The sequence below is a fragment of the Coregonus clupeaformis genome, chromosome 1 (genome assembly GCF_020615455.1).
Source record: "Coregonus clupeaformis isolate EN_2021a chromosome 1, ASM2061545v1, whole genome shotgun sequence".
In the NCBI taxonomy this organism is placed as follows: Eukaryota; Metazoa; Chordata; class Actinopteri; order Salmoniformes; family Salmonidae; genus Coregonus; species Coregonus clupeaformis.
Window position 1 is genome coordinate 52189726 of NC_059192.1, and position 17448 is coordinate 52207173.

The 17448-nt window shown below is 41.6% G+C and overlaps 1 protein-coding gene across 4 annotated transcripts in view; it reads left to right on the forward strand.

Annotated features, from left to right (window-relative positions):
* Positions 1-17448, forward strand: part of LOC121570502 (potassium voltage-gated channel subfamily KQT member 5) — a 178887-nt gene that overhangs the window by 141186 nt on the left and 20253 nt on the right. For all 4 annotated transcript variants that reach the window (XM_041881965.2, XM_041881982.2, XM_041881972.2 and 1 more), the window contains exon 2: positions 2497-2587. In XM_041881965.2, coding sequence (XP_041737899.1) covers positions 2497-2587 — 91 coding nt within the window. The remainder of the gene's footprint in view (positions 1-2496; positions 2588-17448) is intronic.

Genomic DNA, 17448 nt, shown 5'->3' on the forward strand with positions numbered 1-17448 from the left:
TCCTCCAGCAGTATCCCTGCTGTCTGTTGTCCCGTCATACTGCACAGACAAAAACAGTCACACACACACACACACACACACACACACACACACAGACACACAGAAACAACAACTAATACGTTAAGCCCCAGAGCTATGTGGAGATTAGATAAGATTTAAGAATACAGAGTGAACACACACACACACACACACACACACACACACACACACACACACACACACACACACAGCAGAAGGTGAGATGAGCAAGTCATCAGACAAAGATAATAACAACATGCATCTTGTTCACTCTTGACAAGATGGAAAATTGCCTTTTTACTGCAAATGAAAAATCCTGTACCAGCTACAGAGTGGATTTACTTAGAGAGAAAGAGATATAGAAGTGGGGTGAAAAGACAGCAATAAAGATGGAGATGAGCAGGAGATGAAGAAAGAGAAAAAAATAGTTTGACACAGTCCAATCATCTCACACTTCCATGCTATGTCAACTGCTTGTTCAGCTGGATAAACATCTACAGGTGTAGGATCTTAATTTCACCTATATTGTCACAGCAAATGAATCCTGCAGCAACAGGATTTGAACATTTAGTCCATAATGTTGCTTTGTCAGTAGTTAGGCTATTAGATGACCAAAAGTAGGCTACATGAAAAGTGCAATACTGTTGTTAATATAACCGTGTGTTAGTATGGGTTTTCAGTGAATTTATGTAAATCACAGAGCTCATCTGAGCGAGGAAGATTCTCAGCAACAAAAGAGTGATCTAATTAAGATCCTACATCTGGAATTGAACAGCAGATTTTCCTTCTACTCTGTAAGATTCAAATCAAATCAAATTGTATTTGTCACATACGCCGAATACAACAGGTGTAGACTTTACCATGAAATGCTTACTTACAAGCCCTTAACCAACAATGCAGTTCAAGAAATAGAGTTAAGAAAATATTTACTAAATAAACTAAAGTAAAAAATAAAAAGTAAAATAACAATAACGAGGCTATATACAGGTGGTACCGGTACTGAGTCAATGTGCGGGGGTACAGGTTAGTCGAGGTAATTTGTACATGTAGGTAGGGGTAAAGTGACTATGCATAGATAATAAACAGTGAGTAGCAGCAGTGTAAAAACAAAAGCTGCTTTCTACAGCTCCGTCTCTGTATCTATTTCTATCTCCACTGTTGTTCACCTCATTACTTTAGCGTGAAAGATCCCCATACCCCAGGGTTCCCCAACTGGCGGCCTGCTGGCCGAATTTGGCCCGCGGGTGGTTTTATTTGGACATAAAAGACTGTAAAAACACCAGGAAATCAGCTCCAAGTGATTTTAATTTAAGAAATCTGTTCCCAAGTATTCCCACCCATAATAGAGAGACACGTGATCAAATACAAATGTAAGCAAGGTTTGAAATGATTATGTTTTAGTCAAACATTATATCTGTTTGGCTTCTTGCAGTCAATTTGCAGTCTACAAATTATTTGTAATTATGTTCCGGCCCCCGGACCATCCGCTCCAGAAAAAAACACCCCGCGACTGAATCTAGTTATCCCTGCCATAACACACTAATAGTGCAAGGAACGGGTTTAAGGAAACAGTGAAAACAGGGATAGTTTTCTGTGTCTGCAGTTTTTTCCTTGATATATACAGTAAATATGTGTGTACTACATGTGTATTTGTGTGTATTATCTGTAGGTGATATACACTACCGGTCAAAGGTTTTAGAACACCTACTCATTTTCCAACAGTCTTGAAGGAGTTCCCACATATGCCGAGCACTTGTTGGCTGCTTTTCCTTCACTCTGCGGTCCGACTCATCCCAAACCATCTCAATTTGGTTGAGGTTGGGGGATTGTGGAGGCCAGGTCATCTGATGCAGCACTCCATCACTCTCCTTCTTGGTAAAATAGCCCATACACAGCCTGGAGGTGTGTTGGGTCATTGTCCTGTTGAAAAACAAACGCTAGTCCCACTAAGCCCAAACCAGATGGGATGGCGTATCGCTGCAGAATTCTGTGGTAGCCATGCTGGTTAAGTGTGCCTTGAATTCTAAATAAATCACAGACAGTGTCACCAGCAAAGCACCATCACACCTCCTCCTCCATGTTTTACGGTGGGAAATACACATGCGGAGATCACTTGAAGAAACTTTAAAAGTTCTTGAAATTTTCCGCATTGAAAGAAATTCCACAAATTAACTTTTAAGAAGGCACACCTGTTAATTGAAATGCATTCCAGGTGACTACCTCATGAAGTTGGTTGAGAGAATGCCAAGAGTGTGCAAAGCTGTCATCAAGGCATATATTTTGATTTGTTTATCACTTTTTTGGTTACTACATGATTCCATATGTGTTATTTCATAGTTTTGATGTCTTCACTATTATTCTACAATGTAGAAAATATAAAAAATTAAGAGAAACCCTTGAACGAGTAGGTGTTCTAAAACTTTTGACTGGTAGTGTATGTGTTATCTAATGTAGTGTTTTTGTGTTTCTCTCACCCAGGTTCATCTTGGTGTTTGGCTGTCTGGTCCTGTCAGTGTTCTCCACAATCCCTGCCCATCAGGATCTGTCCACCCACTGTCTGCTCATCCTGGTGAGTGTAAGGATATACCGCCACTGGCCTTACTGCCCTTGTGTGTGCATGTGGGCGCATGTGGGTGTCTCTCTCTCGCTCAAAGGATAAGATGGACTGTAGGATTATAAACACTATTTTATGGGGAACTCTGTTTTCATTACAAGCCTTATTGAATCAGTGTCAGAGTCCAGCAGAGTTCCCAAGCAGCATGAATGCCTTATGTCCTTATGTCTTATGCCACTACATTTTCCCTCAAGGCTGCTGGACGTATAAGTAAGAAGTAAGTAAGCCTTGTCCGAGCCAGAATGACCCATAGGGGCAGGACTCTATCTCCTGTTTCAGCGTGAGGCAGTTTGATGTACAAGTAAACCCCCTGGACAGGACGCTAGGACATATGCATATACACACAGCAAATTCTCCAGTGTTAACTGTTCCAGTGTCCACACTTTCAGTATTAAATTAACACCCTGCTTGATGTAAAGCCTTATTTGCATATTTCCCAGTGTGCCTTGCCTTTCAAGTGAATTGTTACCACCCATGACTGTATTTGTTAGTGACAGAGACATGGTTTTTGCCTTCATTTGTTTTCAGTCCTATGGCCTTCACCAAATGAGATCCTAAGCGAATATGTTATCATTAAAATACAATTATTTAAGACAATACAATATGTATTTCATAACGCCTTATTTTGAGGGCCTCCTTTTACCCTAATATAGTGGCCTGAAACTCATGGTTTACGGGCCACATCAGGCCTGCAAGTCACATTATGCTGGCTTGCCAAATCTTGGGCAATTCCTAATGGAATTCAGCCAGAGTGGGAATATCCAACATTTTGAATTTTCATTCACCCATAACCTGCATTCAGAATGACTGCCAGGGTTGAGAAGACTAAAGCATCTAAACTCAGTGGTGTAAAGTACTTAAGTAAAAATTACTTTTACTTCACTACATTCCTAAAGAAAATAATATACTTTTTACTCCATACATTTTTCCTGACACCCAAAAGTACTCATTACATTTGGTATGCTTAGCAGGACAGGAAAATGGTCCAATTCACACACTTATCAAGAGAACATATCTGGTCATCCCTACTGCCTCTGATCTGGAGGACTCACTAAACACAAATGCTTTGTTAGTAAATTTTGTCTCAGTGTTCGAGTGTTCCCGTGGCTATCCGTAAATAAATAATTTTTAAAAATGGTGCCGTCTGGTTCGCTTAATATAAGCATTTTGAAATGATTTATACTTTTACTTTTGAAACTTAAGTACACTACCGGTCAAAGGTTTTAGAACACCTACTCAAAAAAAAACCTTGAATGAGTAGGTGTTCTAAAACTTTTGACCGGTAGTGTATATTTTTGCAATTACATTTACTTTTCATCCTTAAGTATATTTAAAACCAAATACTTTTAGACTTTTACTCAAGTGGTATTTTACAGGGTGACTTTTACTTGAGTCATTTTCTATTAAGGTAGCTTTACTTTTACTCAAGTATGACAATTGGGTACTTTTTCCACCACTGTTTAAACTGGAACAACCATTTCAGTAACGGGTGAAATAAGTTCAACTAACAGATTGGATTAGTTTAGAAAAATTTATGTTATTTATATTTGAGTAGCATAATATTAATTAATCAATCGATCAATGTACATGCAAAAACATAGATATTGAAACAAACAATTCAAAAAATCTACCTGCAATAGAGCATGCTGGGAAATATGATCATGATGTGCGTGGTTTTGGTTCAACTGGTTATTAACACAAACGCTGGGGTTCTTTTACACCAATGAGTGTTAATTTAACACTTCGAGTTAATTTCACTCCTGAATCAACACTAAAAATGTTACACTAAAAAAGCAACGCTAGGTTACTCTGGTCAATTAGCTGTGCATATATTTACATATGTGCATTTTCAGAAACTCAAGGGTAGCTGACGTGTGTGCTGAGTGCGTGTGTAGATCCGTATCATGTTTTATCATACACAGCAATTAGAGCATCCCTACTGTAGGCTACATTTAGCACTGATGGATTGCAAACATTGGGGCGGCAGGTAGCTTAGTGGTTAAGTGCGTTGTGCCAGTAACCGAAAGGTCGCTGGTTCTAATCCCCGAGCCGACTAGGTGAAAAATCTGTCGATGTGCCCTTGAGCAAGGCACTTAACCCTAATTGCTCCTGTAAGTCGCTCTGGATAAGAGCGTCTGCTAAATGACATAAAAAAAATAAAAATATGAATTACTCGGTCTGCCTCTAACTGCACCCCATAAGAACCAATAAAGCACATGCTGAGCAATGTGTGTGTGTGTGTGTGTGTGTGTGTGTGTGTGTGTGTGTGTGTGAACTGTACATTTGTGTGTGTTGCAGTGAAACAATGCAGACTCATCACTCTGCATACTAATCTTCCTGATTGCTCTCTTGTTATTTCGCAGGACCACACACTTTAAAACTCAACAATTATGGACACTCCATTGAATCTACTGCAGCTATAGCTTATCAAGCTTAGCAATCAGTGATGCTACAGATGTTGGATCTTAACTAGATCACTCTTTTGTCGCGGATAATTTTCCTGTTGCATCAGGAAATTCAAATGAGCCTCGTGATTCCTTGAAAATGAGCAGTACTCTTTCTCTCCATTCGGATCAGACCTGCTATCAAAATAATATTCTCTCTCGCTCAAACGGTATAGGCCTAGGTCCTATTACTACAACATTCAATTGTGCAAACATTTATCTGACATGCAGCCATACACATCCATAATTGTAACTTTATCTAGCTTAATAACACAAAATAGATATTGGTCTCCACTCCACTAGGCTACGACATACAAGTGTGAAGTGTATCCTAAGGTTTCTAAATAACTGTCAAAATTGAGTTCAATCGTGGCCTGGGGTGGTCTAGCGGTTAGGGCCCTTCTGGCACAAATAACTAAATCCCAGGATCAACTTGATTTAGTTACACATTTTAAATATGGGATATTTTACCCCAGATCTTGATAAGATATTACTATACCAGACACTTTTGGATAGCATAAACAGGAAACTAATAAAATAATAACAGTAGGCTACACCAACATTAGTTTCCATTCATACAAAGTGTCGGGTAAATTGCCATAGTAGATTTGCCGTGGTAAACGAGGAAAGCTTTATGTCTATTGTAAGGACTGCTTATCAAATAAATGGTAGGGATATTGAAGACCAACCAAAAGCTGGTTTTAGCGGTAATGCAGTTGGTTATGGCATGAGTTTCGACAGCGGAAACGCAGCCTATCCAGCTGTGACGCACACTGCCCATATGCGCATGGACAAGATGTAAAAACCAAGCATAGCCTCCACTCCTCTCAATGAAGTCTGTTTTCTTTTTGTCCTGCCCAATGTAATCAAGTAGCTCGTCAAGATCGTCGATAAAGTGTTTGGCTTGTGAGACTGCTTGGAAATAAATGTTTATTGCCAAAGATTTATTCAAATATCAAGTTGGAGAGGAGCAAAACAGTGAGCTGACATTCCCTTTTTATCTATGTATTGTAGGCAGGCCTACATAATTTTAGCCATGCTTTGGACGTGCGTAAAACACCCTCCATGATGTAGGCTACATGTGTCCATGCCCATCATGAATCAAGAGATGAGAACCTCAGTGAATTCTGGTGAACCTCGTACTTAGACTTTATTTTTCTGTAACAATTGTTTTTTTCTTCCCATTTCATATATTTTTTAAACAAGCCCTCCGTAGGCTACGTTTACCCTAGGTCTACTATAACGAAGGCTGGGTCAACAGCAATGCTTCGTGTCTTTTTTTATGCTGGCGATTTTATGATATCATTACATTTTACATGCATTTATTGTTGTAAAGAATTTTATTAAAACCTAACTTATTAGAATGATTCACTGTCCTGGTTTCATGGTGAGAACGTCCGTGGCGCGCATGAAATGCAAATTCTGGAGAAGTGTGAATGCGATCAGTAAGATGGTTCCAATATGTACAGTGCCTTCGGAAAGTATTCAGACCCCTTGACTTTTTCCACATTTTGTTACGTTACAGCCTTATTCTAAAATGGATTAAATAGCTTTTTTCCCTCATCAATGTACAGTGGGGAAAAAAAGTATTTAGTCAGCCACCAATTGTGCAAGTTCTTCCACTTAAAAAGATGAGAGGCCTGTAATTTTCATCATAGGTACACGTCAACTATGACAGACAAATTGAGGAAATAATATCCAGAAAATCACATTGTAGGATTTTTAATGAATTTATTTGCAAATTATGGTGGAAAATAAGTATTTGGTCACCTACAAACAAGCAAGATTTCTGGCTCTCACAGACTTCTTCTTTAAGAGGCTCCTCTGTCCTCCACTCGTTACCTGTATTAATAGCACCTGTTTGAACTTGTTATCAGTATAAAAGACACCTGTCCACAACCTCAAACAGTCACACTCCAAACTCCACTATGGCCAAGACCAAAGAGCTGTCAAAGGACACCAGAAACAAAATTGTAGACCTGCACCAGGCTGGGAAGACTGAATCTGCAATAGGTAAGCAGCTTGGTTTGAAGAAATCAACTGTGGGAGCAATTATTAGGAAATGGAAGACATACAAGACCACTGATAATCTCCCTCGATCTGGGGCTCCACGCAAGATCTCACCCCGTGGGGTCAAAATTATCACAAGAACGGTGAGCAAAAATCCCAGAACCACACGGGGGGGACCTAGTGAATGACCTGCAGAGAGCTGGGACCAAAGTAACAAAGCCTACCATCAGTAACACACTACGCCGCCTGGGACTCAAATCCTGCAGTGCCAGACGTGTCCCCATGCTTAAGCCAGTACATGTCCAGGCCCGCGAAGTTTGCTAGAGTGCATTTGGATGATCCAGAAGAGGATTGGGAGAATGTCATATGGTCAGATGAAACCAAAATAGAACTTTTTGGTAAAAACTCAACTCGTCGTGTTTGGAGGACAAAGAATGCTGAGTTGCATCCAAAGAACACCATACCTACTGTGAAGCATGGGGGTGGAAACATCATGCTTTGGGGCTGTTTTTCTGCAAAGGGACCAGGACGACTGATCCGTGTAAAGGAAAGAATGAATGGGGCCATGTATCGTGAGATTTTGAGTGAAAACCTCCTTCCATCAGCAAGGGCATTGAAGATGAAACGTGGCTGGGTCTTTCAGCATGACAATGATCCCAAACACACCGCCCGGGCAACAAAGGAGTGGCTTCGTAAGAAGCCTTTCAAGGTCCTGGAGTGGCCTAGCCAGTCTCCAGATCTCAACCCCATAGAAAATCTTTGGAGGGAGTTGAAAGTCCGTGTTGCCCAGCGACAGCCCCAAAACATCACTGCTCTAGAGGAGATCTGCATGGAGGAATGAGCCAAAATACCAGCAACAGTGTGTGAAAACCTTGTGAAGACTTACAGAAAACGTTTGACCTGTGTCATTGCCAACAAAGGGTATATAACAAAGTATTGAGAAACTTTTGTTATTGACCAAATGCTTATTTTCCACCATAATTTGCAAATAAATTCATTAAAAATCCTACAATGTGATTTTCTGGAATTTTTTTCTCAATTTGTCTGTCATAGTTGACGTGTACCTATGATGAAAATTACAGGCCTCTCTCATCTTTTTAAGTGGTAGAACTTGCACAATTGGTGGCTGACTAAATACTTTTTTCCCCCACTGTACACACAATACCCCATACATTTCAGTTAATTTATAAATAAATAAAATAATAATGAAATATCAGATTTACATATGTATTCACACCCTTTACTCAGTACTTTGTTGAAGCACGTTTGGCAACGACTACAGCATCGATTCTTCTTGGTTATGACGCTACAAGCTTGGCACACCTGTATTTGGGGAGTTTCTCCCACTCTTCTCTGCAGATCCTCTCAAGCACTGTCAGGTTGGATGGGGAGCATTGCTTCACAGCTATTTTCAGGTCTCTGGCTAGGCTCTGGCTTGGCTATTCAAGGACATTCAGAGACTTGTCCCGAAGCCACTCCTGCGTTGTCTTGGTTGTGTGCTTAGGCTCGTTGTCCTGTTGGAAGGTGAACCTTCGCCCCAGTCTGAGGTCCCGAGCAGGTTTTCATCAAGGATCTCTCTGTACTTTGCTCCGTTCATCTTTGCCTCGATCCTTACTAGTCTCCCTGTCCCTGTCGCTGAAGAAACATCCCCACAGCATGATGCTGCGACCACCATGCTTCACAGTAGGGATGGTGCCAGGTTTCCCCCAGACGTGGCGCTTGGGATTCAGGCCAAAGAGTTCAATCTTGGTTTCATCAGACCAGAGAATCTTGTTTCTCATGGTCTGAGAGTCTTTTGGTGGCTTTTGGCAAACTCCAAGCGGGCTGTCATGCGCCTTTTACTGAGGAGTGGCTTCCGTCTGGCCACTCTACCATAAAGGCTTGATTGGTGGAGTGCTGCAGAGATGGTTGTCCTTCTGGAAGGTTCTCCCATCTCCACAGATGAACTCTAGAGCTCTGTCAGAGTGTCCATTGGGTTCTTGGTCACCTCCCTGACCAAGGCCCTTCTCCGCCAGCTCTAGGAAGAGTCTTGGTGGTTCCAAACTTCTTCCATTTAAGAATGATGGAGGCCACTGTGTTCTTGGGGACCTTCAATGCTGCAGAAGTGTTTTGGTACCCTTCCCCAGATCTGTACCTCGACACAATCCTGTCTCGGAGTTCTACAGACAATTCCTTCGACCTCATGGCTTGGTTTCTGCTCTGACATGCACTGTCAACTATGGGACCCGATATTCACAGGTGTTTGCCTTTCCAAATCATGTCCAATCAATTGAATTTACCACATGTGGACTCCAATCAAGTTGTAGAAACATCTCAAGGATGATCAATGGAAACAGGATGCACTGGAGCTCAATTTCGAGTCTCATAGCAAAGGGTCTGAATACATATGTAAATAGGCTATTTCAGTTTTTTTTCTTTAATACATTTGCAACAATTTCTAAAAACCTGTTTTCACTTTGTCATTATGGGGTATTGTGTGTAGATTGTTGGGGAATATAAAAAAAATAATCAATTTTAGAATAAGGCTGTAACGTAACAAAATGTGGAAAAAGTCAAGGGGTCTAAATATTTTCGGAAGGCACTGTATATAAAACATTATACTGTATTTGGGAGCAGTATAACGGTTAGTAGACATGCTCCCTTTCTCTTTATATTGGATCTTTGTCCAGCTACTGTGAAAAGTTTGGATGTGCGTAAAAACCCTCCATAGTCTGATTTGTTTTAATATTATATGCCCAGGGAAACAATTATAGTGCCTGTAAGTGTAGCCTATTTAAAACAAGTTGTTGTTTAGTTTTGTTTAGAATTTGATTAGAATGATTCACTCTCTGTTTTTAGGCCTTATCAATAATGAATTGAATCTTGTCCATGCTCAGGCATAATGCAATTTACAGTAGGCCTAGCCCCTATATAGGTGCGAATGCTATGTATATTTCAACATTGAAAACATGCAATTACTTAGAACAATGTGGACTGCAAACAGGTTCAAGTTAACATATTTAGAAAAGATGGTATAGGTTTACATTTTGTTTCTGTAAGCCGTTTAACAAACTAATATGGACTAACATTGGAATTGGAGTTGATTCCAAGGCAATACATAAAAGACCGTAAATACACAACTTGAAGCAACCATATATTTAGCCATGGAGCACATTCTGATTGGCCAGTGAGGGGCCAAGCCATCGACACACCCACAAATTGTTTATTCATCAAAACCCAGCCCTTTTGCACCAACGCCAGCAACTGCCCTGATAATTGTGGTTGTGAAAAGAGCAAAAATATTTCTGACACACCCCCGAACCTATATCGCTACCGCCAGCGCTTAGATTGACCATTGCGTTAGGTTTGTTAAAATAGAGCCCTGAGTCTGTTAAAAAATAAGTAAGTTGTTCCGATGACAATATCAACCAGAGGGCGAACATACACTATACAGTATATACAAAAGTATGTAGTCACCCCTTCAAATTAGTGGATTCGGCTATTATTTCAGCCACACCCATTGCTGACAGGTGTATAAAATCGATCACACAGCCATGCAATCTCCCTAGATAAACATTGGCAATAGATATAGTCCCGTGTAGCTCAGTTGGTAGAGCATGGCATTTGCAATGCCAGGGTTGTGGGTTCGATTCCCACGGGGGACCAGTATGAAAATGTATGCACTCGCTAACTGTAAGTCGCTCTGGATAAGAGCATCGACAAAAATGTAAAATGTAGAATGGCCTTACTGAATAGCTCAGTGACTTTCAACGTGGCACGGCCATAAGATGCCACCTTTCTAACAAGTCAGCGTCAAATTTCTGCCCTGCTAGAGCTGCCCCGGTCAACTGTAAGTTCTGTTATTGTGAAGTGGAAACAACATGGACAACAACTTAGTGCAATTGATTTGACATTCATTTATTATTTAAGCCTGCCAACACCATCTTGCAGATGACCTCCAGCACAGGTAGTCTCCAATGAAGACTGACATCAAGTCCGTAGGCTGTACAGTTTCAATTACGGTCTTATTCAAAGTTGATATCTATCAATGTGCTACATTTCATAAACAGGTAAATGGTACTCGAGACATTGGAATAATTTGACAATTTCAATAGCATTAATGAAAATGTATTTCACAATATCATTTCATGTACTTGTGATGGTGAATGCGTACTAAAGTGTGATGTTTAATGTTTCACTCTGAATGAAATATAAAGGAGGATCAGGTAAGTGTTACAACAGTCAAACAACAGTCAATATCATTTCACGATCAGTCATGTTACTAGTTGGCCCAAGATGTACTCTTAAGGAGCCTACCATTACTCCTTAAGGTCCAAGGACCTTATTCATGACTTGCATGTTTCATAACAATACTGTTTTTAACGTTCATTTGGACTGATGGCTGACTGAGCATTCTACTCAATGGATCGTCAATGAGCGCTGATGAAGATTTCATCAAAAGTGCATTACAGGGGCTTGGAAATACATTGACATTCAAAAGGAGGCAAATAATTAGTAGGAAAACCTTTCATCATAATTTTGATGTCACCAGATTGACTTTAGATGCACTATAAGGTTATCTAGCTAGCTAAGATTGAGGGGAGGCCACCGATTTTAGCTAGCTAACGTTGGCATTGCTAGCTATTTTTGAGAAACTTTGCTAGCTAATGACAACATTGCCATCTGTCTAAAGTAAATTTGACGACATGATAATGCTGGAAAAGTTATTTCCTACTAAATATTTGACTACTTTAGCAATGTCATCGTATTTCCAGGCACTATAGTGTAATTTAGACTAAACAGTAGTTAGCCTCCGTCCAGAATGACTGGGTTTATCACCACTGTAATAATATGCCATTTAGCAGACGCTTTTATCCAAAACGACTTACAGTCATGTGTGCATACATGTTTACGTATGGGTGGTCCCGGGGATCGAACCCACTACCCTGGCATTACAAGCGCCATGCTCTACCAATTGAGCTACAGAGGAACACTTTAAGGCACCACTATGGCGCCGCCGATAGAGCGCGGCTTGAGAACGTTCATAATAATAACATGACACGACCGAGTGACGGAGGTGCAGCCTATGAATATGTTATTTTCAGAAGTAGACTGGCTCTGGCTGCTAAATACTCCATCTAAACATGAATCAATTCTCAATTGCGATACGGTTCTAGAAAGATAAAGCCCTTTACTTTCATAACACATCAAAATAATTTCACAAATGCAAAATATACACTTACTGTGCACTGTTTTAACTGGCTTTATCAAAGTTGCAACCGACAGTATCTTTAAGTGACAACACGTTTCTGGCGGCCTTTTTCCGTTACTGACAGGTGTTCGGCGCACGCTAGATAGCTAATTAGCACAGGTGGTCCCTCTGTCTTCCATAAACACGCGTTGTAACATGGAGATATGGCCGTGTGGGAACACTAACCCTAACCCTATAAAGGTGTGTATCAATTTAACCTTTTGTTTTTTGAAAATGATTTATGGCTGATATGAAGGATACGTTCCTTATGTTTCCAAAAATGTACCGCAAGCGATGCTTGTTAATGTTAGACTAGCATCGGGGCTCTTAACAAAACTCCCCGGTCAGAAGATACCATCGTCAATATGCGCTTAAACAGTTAGCGTCTATGAATGGGGTATGCAAGGACTATTGTCGCCAGAAAATGTTCGGCCCTCACAGGATCCTTCTGAGCCTGTGTAGGGACCAGATTCTAATTTTGGAATTTAACAGAAAAGAAGGTTGATTTTGTTTAGTTAAAATGTATGTTTTGATAGTTTGTATGAATATTTTTTGGGATCCTTATTATCCAGCTGCACATTAGGTGGCGGAATGCACATCCAATTGATGCGAACGCCATTATACCAGAGAAGAAGAAGAGAGTGAGAGAGAGCAATGGAGTGGGAGGATGCTGCGCTGGAGTGACCAGTTGATCTAGTTAATGTTAGCTAGCTACATGGTTGACACTGTAGCTAGCTATCTTAGCCAGCGTATCTTGTGGCAACTTAATGTGATAGCAGTTTAGCTATTTCCACACACATCTGATTAATCTGTTCACTCTTTATGCCAATGACAAGGTGGGTAGTTAGCCAACAAGCAGAGATCATATGGGAACTAAAAACAGGAGATTCAACTTTGTCTGTCAGATTCTGGGTTAGCCAAAACTAACTAGTTAGCTTAAACAGCCTGGAGGTGTGTTGGGTGATTGTCCTGTTGAAAAACAAATTATAGTCCAACTAAGCGCAAACCAGATGGGATGGCGTATCGCTGCAGAATGCTGTGGTACCCATGCTGGTTAAGTGTGCCTTGAATTCTAAATAAATCACAGACAGTGTCACCAGCAAAGCACCCCCACACCATCACATCTCCTCCTCCATGCTTCACGGTAGGAACCATACATGCGGAGATCATCAATCAATCAATCAATTTTATTTTATATAGCCCTTCTTACATCAGCTAATATCTCGAAGTGCTGTACAGAAACCCAGCCTAAAACCCCAAACAGCTAGTAATGCAGGTGTAGAAGCACGGTGGCTAGGAAAAACTCCCTAGAAAGGCGAAAACCTAGGAAGAAACCTAGAGAGGAACCAGGCTATGAGGGGTGGCCAGTCCTCTTCTGGCTGTGCCGGGTGAAGATTATAACAGAACCATGCCAAGATGTTCAAAAATGTTCATAAGTGACAAGCATGGTCAAATAATAATCAGGAATAAATCTCAGTTGGCTTTTCATAGCCGATCATTAAGAGTTAAAAACAGCAGGTCTGGGACAGGTAGGGGTTCCATAACCGCAGGCAGAACAGTTGAAACTGGAATAGCAGCAAGGCCAGGCGGACTGGGGACAGCAAGGAGTCACCACGGCCGGTAGTCCCGACGTATGGTCCTAGGTGCTCAGGTCTCTCAGTTGGCTTTTCATAGCCGATCATTAAGAGTTGAAAACAGCAGGTCTGGGACAGGTAGGGGTTTCGTAATCGCAGGCAGAACAGTTGAAACTGGAATAGCAGCAAGGCCAGGCGGACTGGGGACAGCAAGGTGTCATCATGCCCGGTAGTCCTGACGTATGGTCCTAGGGCTCAGGTTCTCAGAGAGAAAGAGAGAACGAGAGAATTAGAGAGAGCATACTTAAATTCACACAGGACACTGGATAAGACAGGAGAAGTACTCCAGGTATAACCAACTAACCCCAGCCCCCCGACACATAAACTACTGCAGCATAAATACTGGAGGCTGAGACAGGAGCGGTCCGGGAGACACTGTGGCCCCATCCGAAGAAACCCCGGACAGGGCCAAACAGGAAGGATATAACCCCACCCACTCTGCCAAAGCACAGCCCCCGCACCACTAGAGGGATATCCTCAACCACCAACTTACAATCCTGAGACAAGGCCGAGTATAGCCCACAGAGGTCTCCACCACAGCACAAACCAAGGGGGGCGCCAACCCAGACAGGAAGATCACGTCAGTAACTCAACCCACTCAAGTGACGCACCCCTCCCAGGGACGGCATGAAAGAGCACCAGCAAGCCAGTGACTCAGCCCCTGCAACAGGGTTAGAGGCAGAGAACCCCAGTGGAGAGGGGAACCGGCCCGGCAGAGACAGCAAGGGCTGTTCGTTGCTCCAGAGCCTTTCCGTTCACCTTCACACTCCTGGGCCAGACTACACTCAATCATATGACCTACTGAAGAGATAAGTCTTCAGTAAAGACTTAAAGGTTGAGACCGAGTCTGCGTCTCTCACATGGGTAGGCAGACTGTTCCATAAAAATGGAGATCTATAGGAGAAAGCCCTGCCTCCCGCTGTTTGCTTAGAAATTCTAGGGACAATTAGGAGGCCTGCGTCTTGTGACCGTAGCGTACGTATTGGTATGTACGGCAGGACCAACTCGGAAAGATAGGTAGGAGCAAGCCCATGTAACGCTTTATAGGTTAACAGTAAAACCTTGAAATCAGCCCTTGCCTTAACAGGAAGCCAGTGTAGGGAAGCTAGCACTGGAGTAATATGATCAAATTTCTTGGTTCTAGTCAGGATTCTAGCAGCCGTATTTAGCACTAACTGAAGTTTATTTAGTGCTTTATCCGGGTAGCCGGAAAATAGAGCATTGCAGTAGTCTAACCTAGAAGTAACAAATGCATGGATTAATTTTTTCTGCATCATTTTTTGGACAGAACATTTCTGATTTTTTGCAATGTTACGTAGATGGAAAAAAGCTGTCCTTGAAACAGTCTTGATATGTTCGTCAAAAGGAGAGATCAGGGTCAAGAGTAACGCTCGAGGTCCTTCACAGTTTTATTTGAGACGACTTTACAACCATCAAGATGAATTGTCAGATTTAACAGAAGATCTCTTTGTTTCTTGGGACCTAGAACAAGCATCTCTGTTTTGTCCGAGTTTAAAAGTAAAAAGTTTTCAGCCATCCACTTCCTTATGTCTGAAACACAGGCTTCTAGCGAGGGCAATTTTGGGGCTTCACCATGTTTCATTGAAATGTACAGCTGTGTGTCATCCGCATAGCAGTGAAAGTTAACATTATGTTTTCGAATAACATCCCCAAGAGGTAAAATATATAGTGAAAACAATAGTGGTCCTAAAACGGAACCTTGAGGAACACCGAAATGTACAGTTGATTTGTCGGAGGACAGACCATTCACAGAGACAAACTGATATCTTTCCGACAGGTAAGATCTAAACCAGGCCAGAACTTGTCCGTGTAGACCAATTTGGGTTTCCAGTCTCTCCAAAAGAATGTGGTGATCGATGGTGTCAAAGGCAGCACTAAGGTCTAGTAGCACGAGGACAGATGCAGAGCCTCGGTCTGACGCCATTAAAAGGTCATTTACCACCTTCACAAGTGCAGTCTCAGTGCTATGATGGGGTCTAAAACCAGACTGAAGCATTTCGTACACATTGTTTGTCTTCAGAAAGGCAGTGAGTTGCTGCGCAACAGCTTTTTCTAAAATTTTTGAGAGGAATGGAAGATTCGATATAGGCCGATAGTTTTTTATATTTTCCGGGTCAAGGTTTGGCTTTTTCAAGAGAGGCTTTATCACTGCCACTTTTAGTGAGTTTGGTACACATCCGGTGGATAGAGAGCTGTTTATTATGTTCAACATAGGAGGGCCAAGCACAGGGAAGCAGCTCCTTCAGCAGTTTAGTAGGAATAGGATCCAGTATGCAGCTTGAAGGTTTAGAGGCCATGATTATTTTCATCATTGTGTCAAGAGATATAGTACTAAAACACTTAAGTGTCTCTCCCGATCCCAGGCCCTCGAGAGATCTGTGCAGATCCAGGACAGCTAAGCCCTGGAGGAATACGCAGATTCAAAGAGGAGTCCGTAATTTGCTTTCTAATGGTCATGATCTTTTCCTCAAAGAAGTTCATGAATTTATTACTGCTGAAGTGAAAGCCATCCTCTCTTGGGGAATGCTGCTTTTTAGTTAGCTTTGCAACAGTATCAAAAAGAAATGTTGGATTATTCTTATTTTCCTCGATTAAGTTGGAAAAGTAGGATGATCGAGCAGCAGTGAGGGCTCTTCGGTACTGCACGGTACTGTCTTTCCAAGCTAGTCGGAAGACTTCCAGTTTGGTGTGGCGCCATTTCGTTCCAATTTCCTGGAAGCTTGCTTCAAAGCTCGGGTATTTTCTGTATACCAGGGGAGCTAGTTTCTTATGACAAATGTTTTTCGTTTTTAGGGGTGCAACTGCATCTAGGGTATTGCGCAAGGTTAAATTGAGTTCCTCAGTTAAGTGGTTAACTGATTTTTGTCCTCTGACGTCCTTGGGTAGGCAGAAGGAGTCTGGAAGGGCATCAAGGAATTTTTGTGTTGTCTGAGAATTTATAGCACGACTTTTGATGCTCCTTGGTTGGGGTCTGAGCAGATTATTTGTTGCGATTGCAAACGTAATAAAATGGTGGTCCGATAGTCCAGGATTTTGTGGAAAAACATTAAGATCTACAACATTTATTCCATGGGACAAAACTAGGTCCAGAGTATGACTGTGGCAGTGAGTAGGTCCAGAGACATGTTGGACAAAACCCACTGAGTCGATGATGGCTCCGAAAGACTTTTGGAGTGGGTCTGTGGACTTCTCCATGTGAATATTAAAATCACCAAAAATTAGAATATGATCTGCTATGACTACAAGGTCTGATAGGAATTCAGGAAACTCAGAGAGGAACGCTGTATATGGCCCAGGAGGCCTGTAAACAGTAGCTATAAAAAGTGATTGAGTAGGCTGCATAGATTTCATGACTAGAAGCTCAAAAGATGAAAACGCCATTTTTTTTTTTGTAAATTGAAATTTGCTATCGTAAATGTTAGCAACACCTCCGCCTTTGCGGGATGCACGTTCACCTACATCCGTTCACCTACTCTG